The sequence below is a fragment of the Chaetura pelagica genome, unplaced genomic scaffold (genome assembly GCF_000747805.2).
Source record: "Chaetura pelagica isolate M959 unplaced genomic scaffold, ChaPel_1.0 scaffold509, whole genome shotgun sequence".
In the NCBI taxonomy this organism is placed as follows: domain Eukaryota; kingdom Metazoa; phylum Chordata; class Aves; order Apodiformes; family Apodidae; genus Chaetura; species Chaetura pelagica.
This window is the reverse complement of record NW_009954413.1, coordinates 53,445-59,364: the sequence shown is the minus strand read 5'-3', so window position 1 is coordinate 59,364 and position 5,920 is coordinate 53,445. Positions and strand designations below refer to the sequence as shown.

General features: G+C 42.2%; 1 protein-coding gene across 1 annotated transcript in view; it reads right to left on the bottom strand.

The window, feature by feature from the left end:
* LOC104394765 (myosin heavy chain, skeletal muscle, adult-like) overlaps positions 1-5,920 on the bottom strand; it is a 16,210-nt gene that overhangs the window by 2,223 nt on the left and 8,067 nt on the right. Inside the window, exons 10-24 of the mRNA XM_010004401.1 lie at positions 5,700-5,838; positions 4,938-5,056; positions 4,671-4,820; positions 3,672-3,842; positions 3,015-3,333; positions 2,800-2,870; positions 2,156-2,243; positions 1,944-2,061; positions 1,656-1,779; positions 1,433-1,569; positions 1,074-1,329; positions 639-881; positions 352-528; positions 128-273; positions 8-36 (exon numbers count right to left, since the gene is read on the bottom strand). Of these exons, the coding sequence (XP_010002703.1) occupies positions 8-36; positions 128-273; positions 352-528; positions 639-881; positions 1,074-1,329; positions 1,433-1,569; positions 1,656-1,779; positions 1,944-2,061; positions 2,156-2,243; positions 2,800-2,870; positions 3,015-3,333; positions 3,672-3,842; positions 4,671-4,820; positions 4,938-5,056; positions 5,700-5,838 (2,287 nt within the window). The remainder of the gene's footprint in view (positions 1-7; positions 37-127; positions 274-351; positions 529-638; positions 882-1,073; positions 1,330-1,432; positions 1,570-1,655; positions 1,780-1,943; positions 2,062-2,155; positions 2,244-2,799; positions 2,871-3,014; positions 3,334-3,671; positions 3,843-4,670; positions 4,821-4,937; positions 5,057-5,699; positions 5,839-5,920) is intronic.

Below are 5,920 nucleotides of genomic sequence, written 5' to 3'. Positions count from 1 at the left end.
ATTTTGCTCTGGATCTGGCTGATCTCAAAGTCTTTCCTTGGGGCAAAGCAAACCCTCTTAGTGCCGCAACAAAACCACCCAAGGTCAAGACCAGCCCGGCCCACAGGGGCCACACAGCCACACTTACTTCTTCAGTTTCTCATCCAGCTGCTGCTTATCATTTTCCAAATCCATGATGCTGTCATTGGCCAGCTTCAGGTCTCCTTCAAGCTTCCTCTTAGCTCTCTCAAGGTCCATGCGCAGTTTCTTCTCCTGCTCCAGGGATCCTTCCAGCTACAAGAAACAAGAGCTTGAGTGCCCTGCCAGCCAGGTCTAACTCCACACCTGTGCTGTTCTTGTCTGTGTGCTTACATCGTCCACTTGCTGCTCCAGCTTGATCTTTGCTTTGGTCAGAGTGTTGACTTTGTCCTCTTCTACCTGCAGGTCATCCAGTGTCTGCTGATGGGCCTCTTGGAGGGCTTTCTTCTCTTTGGTCAGCTTGGCAATGGTCTCGTCCAGGGCTGCCATCTCCTCTGTGAGGTTTTTCACCTTTGAGAAGAAGGGAGCAAGTGCAGATAAAATATGTTGTTTAAAACTTTATACCATACAACAAAAGAGACGCCTTTTCTGGAGTGATAGTGACATCTTCTGCCTCAGACCTTGTTTTCAGTGGCATGCTTTTCCTTCTCAACCTTGGCCAGTGTTAGCTCAAGGTCATCAATATCTTTCTTCAGCTCTGAACACTCATCCTCCAGTTTCCTCTTCTTGGCTGTCAGCTCAGCATTAATTTCCTCCTCATCCTCAGCCCTTTCCGTCACCTCCTTAATTTTGGCTTCCAGCTGGATTTTGGTTTTGATGAGCTGGTCACACCTTTCCTCAGCATCAGCCAAGCTGTCTGCTTCCTGGTGGGAAGACACAGGTTATGGTGGGGTGTCACGCTTTGAAGACTCACCATGGCCCTTCCAGAGCCTGTTTACTCAATGTTCAAGTGCCTTGGAGTGAGTGATTTCACTGTTTTCCACTGCACGTTTGTCAGCCTCCTGCATGACTGCACATCAGTCTTTTCCCAGGAACAAACAAAGGGTGATACTCACCGCCTGCACTTGGAGCTGCAGGTCATTTTTCTCCTGCAGTAAGACCACCATTTTCTCCTCCAGCTCCTTCCTCTTGGCCTCAGACTTTGCAAGCTCTTCCTTGGTTTTCTCAAACTCTTGTTTCATGTTGGCCATCTCCTTCTCTGACTCTGCACTCTTCAGCAAGGGCTTGATCTTGAAGAACAGCTTCATCCAGGGCCAGTGCTTGACATTCATGAATGCACGAACGTTGTACTGGATGCAGAAGATGGAGTCCCTGAAATGAAATTCACGTGGCTGTTACATACCTTGGGTTTGATGATTTTGTTTCAATTAGCCAAGTACCATGAGATCATGACATGTGGGTGAGAAATGTCTACCTCCTCTCCACCATTTTCCGATACTCCACTCTCATCAGGAAGCCCCTGCACCTGGCTTGTGTCATGGTCATAATCTCGGCTAGTTTCTCATCTCTCATCTCCTCCAGCAGACCTATCAACCCAGCTTTGAAGAACACCTTCAGAAAGGGAATGTAGCAGCACATGAGTCTCAGGTAGTGCATAACAGCGGCACACAGGGCATGAACGTGGGACTTGTCTGTACCTTAGTGTGACCAAATCTGTACTGGGTGTGGTCCACATCAATGGACCCAAGAAGCTTTTCTGAAGCCTTCTTGCTATCCATGAACTGCCCTTCTGGAATAGCACTTGCATTAAGCACTCTGTATCTGTAGGAGAAAGCAGAACAGCAGTATAAAATCAATCATAACCTCACAACAAAACATGCCTATGTTACTGTGTAGGTTGTTTTGAGGTTTTCTGTTTCAGTGTTTGTTAAAGTCAGGATCTTCATCTTGATCTGAAAGGGGAGACACAGGAGGAGCATTCTCACCTCTGCTTGAAGTCAGCATACAGGACTCTGCTGGGGAATCCTTTCCTGCAAATTCTGATCCCTTCCAGCACTCCGTTGCACCGCAGCTGATGCAGCACCAGCTCATGCTCCATGGCACCTAACAAACACCACCATTAGCGGCTGCCCCATCATTTGATACTCGGGAGAAGAGCCTCTGTGGCTTGAGTTTTCCTCCTTTTGGGTCCCCTTACCAGGTGTTTTAGTTTCATTTGGGATGATGCATCGTACAAAGTGAGGGTGGGTGCTGCGCAGATTGGTCATCAGCTTGTTTAAATTCTCCTGTGAGGGGACAAGGAAAAGTTTGCATCAACAACTGAAAGATCTGCTTTCCTACATCCTTCTCTGTTAAAAGGAAATATACTTTGTTTACAGTGAATCAACAGAATGGTTAGGCTGTTTTATATGGTAATCTTAAAGCCAGCATCTCTGTTTTTTAAGAACTACTCCATTACTTATGAACCCTGCATGATAGCAATATTGACAGTAAGTCCAAAATCTCTGCATGTTAAACATCCTTAACTCCGTGCATTAGCTCAAAGAAATCAACTTCTTTCAATGCCTTATTTAGCTTTAAACGTAGGATACAAAAAAAACCTGAATTACAACATTGCCAAATATTTGAAAGAGTTTTTATATGGTAATAAGAGAATATCATTGCATGTTGAAAAAGAGAAGACAATAGTCCAGCATTTCAATTGAAATAAAATTGACCTCTAGTACATAACCTTTTTCATCCTTTCACTATAGGACTTCAAGGATTATAACATCCCTGTTGACATTTTAGTTTCCATTTCCTCAATTGAAAAAGAGACAAAGTGAGGAAACTGGTACATACCCGGAAGAGAGCTGAGACAGTCTGGAAAGAAGAACCCTTCTTCTTGCCACCCTTCTTGCCACCACCAGCATCTGCAAAAGGAAGAAAAGGAAAAGATATTAAAATACAGATGTTGCCTATTGGAGACTACGGAGCACAGAAGAGCTTTAAATGTTTGGGGTTTGCTTCTTTAGTTCTGTATCAACATTGTCCTACACTGAAAATACAATTATCACAGAGCTGACCTGCATCTGCTCCACCATAGTTGGCAAAGAGTAAGGCCAGGGTCTTCACTGATGATTTCTGGTACAACCCAATGACAGTTTCATTCAGAGGGTCCTTGTTCTTCTCCAGCCAGCCAGTGATGTTGTAGTCCACTGTGCCAGCATAGTGCACCAGAGAGAAGTGGGCCTCAACCTTGCCTTTGGCAGGTTTGGGCTTCTGGAAGTTACTGGATTTGCCCAGATGTTGGTCATAGAGCTTGTTCTTGAAAGAGGTGTCAGTTGCCTTGGGGAACATGCACTCCTCTTCCAGGATGGAGAAGATGCCCATGGGCTAGAATGCATGACAACAGACAAGAAGGAGAAACAGATTCCTTGGTTAGAAAGAGGCTAATTTTAGTACAGAAAGCTGTTAAACAAATCAGAAGACAAGGTTGCTTCTGTTCCTTTCTAGACAATGTGTCACAGAAAATTAACATGTGTTTCTAATTTTTCATCCTTGATGATTCACCTTTACTTATGAATCTGTCAACAGATTGCTGTCAACATCACAAATAACAGAAATGCTGACCACTTTAATAACTGAAATTTAACATTTTACTCCAAACATAAATTATGTATCCCTCTATAACTAGAGAATTTAGATATTAAGAAACATGAACAGGAAGCCACCTTCTCAATGAGCTCAATGCAGGCAGCCAGGTCCATCCCAAAGTCAATGAATGTCCATTCAATTCCCTCCTTCTTGTACTCCTCCTGCTCCAGCACGAACATGTGGTGGTTGAAGAACTGTTGCAGTTTCTCATTGGTGAAGTTGATGCACAGCTGCTCAAAGCTGTTGAACTGCCAAATGTCAAAAAAGATGCAATGTTTTCAAGGTTCAGTCATCACCACAAGGCCTTCCCTGTGTAGTTCTTCTGCTTCATGTGTTTTTCAGTTAATAAAAGACCCCTTCCGTATCTTTTCTCCCAGAAATCTTTCATTGGGACTGTACTTGCCTTCTGAAGAGATAAAAGACTAGTAATTCATTTTAATATAAGTAATGTAATTTTTTTTTTTTAGTTTGTTAGAATTCCATATTATCTTGATACTTTGATTATTATAAGTATCATTTATCCCTTTAGAATCTCTTGATTCTAAAGCAAACTTGCATAATAGCTTCAGCATGCTTTCTCCTATTAGAATAAATTTACAACTTGACTCTGTCTGTCTCTCTCCCAACACTCTGATTATGAAGACTGCCACAATTTGCCACTCAAATATTTTAATGTTCTAAAGAGAGTAGCTTTAGATATTTCCATGCAGTGGTATAGAAAATTTTGGGGTCCTTTCACCAACACCATGAGGTGTTTGTAATACCTTTCTATAATTTCCACCAATAGCAATGGACATTTCTAGTCTCTTTGAATATTTTCCAGACCTTTGGCCCATATAACTTTGTCACAGATTTCTTGCTTTTTATTGTTTGTTTGTTTTAACTAAGCCTCTTCCATACTGTGGTATTAAATTCTTTCCTGTGAAGATCTAATGGCTGAAAAGGCCAATCTCTTTAATCTCTTGGTCATTGAATTTTATTTTTTTAAAATATCTTTCTCCATGAAAGAAGCCTTAGAGTTTTCTTAACACCAGTTGTCCCTTCTGTGAAACTGTTGTGAAATCCTTGTTCCTTACATCAAAGATCTCAAAGCCAGCAATGTCCAGGACACCAATGAAGTACTGTCTGGGCTGCTTAGTATCCAGCTGTTGGTTGATACGAACAACCATCCACAGGAACATCCTCTCATAGACAGCCTTTGCCAGAGCACCCACTGCATTGTTCACCTGAAGCAAAAGGGAAACATGCAAAAATTAATACACAGAGAAGTGGTAGGGAATTTCAACTGTCAGAAGAGAAAATCTGGGGTATAGCCATGTATTCCTGTTAACCAAGTATTTTACCTGCTCCACAGTTTGACCTTTGGTCACGTATTCATTCCCAACTTTGACTCGAGGATAACACAGGGCCTTGAGCAGGTCTGCTGAGTTCAGACCCATCAGGTAGGCAGCCTTGTCAGCAACTGAAAGACAAGAGAGACAAAGAAAAATCTGATCATTGGACAAGGACTGGAATTTGATCAATGGGTCTGGGTCAGAAAAGTCACCAATGTTAAAAATTCTTGACTGCAAAGCTTTTACTCCACTATGACAGGAAGCACACTGAATACAGGGCACCTTTATAGCCAATATTAACATTTTTTTATAATAGTTATGAAGAAGAAACTTTTCCTTGAAAACTTTGATGGAATTTAAAAAATTAAACACTGCTTTTAATAACTTTCAGTTTAAAAATACATGAAGATTACAACTTGGCACCTTACTCAAGATCTAAGACAGCTCTTCTATTTAAATACGCTATGGTTTGCACTGCCAGCCATAGACATGTGTACATGCCAGAGCTGACTCAGGCGCTTATGTATAAAACTAGAGAAGTTACCTCTTCAAAAAAGCTTGTCAGTACCCTCTGCATGCTGAATGGAAAAATGCATATAACTACCCCATGAAAAGGAAACCTGAAGGATCAGAGAATCAGATTTACAGCCTGATGGAGCCTACAAGAAACATTACTTGGTTGTCACTTGCTTAACCTATAGTCTTTGTCTTGTCTAAAGGAAGTATCTTTTCAAAACTTATTTATTTATTAAAAGGTCACTTGCTAACGACCTTCTGTGCCATCAGGCTCTGCCTGCTCCTCTCGTTGCTTCTGCTTGAACTTCAGGTTGCCATAGTGCATGACAGCCCCTGTCAGCTTGTAGATGGCTGTTTTCTCATCAGCAGTGAAGCCCAGGATGTCAATGGCACTCTGAGAAAAGAATCATGAGAGGGAGGGCTGGGCCTGTGAAAGGTCAGAGCCACCTAAGAAAGCCCGTGAGCGTGACTTACAT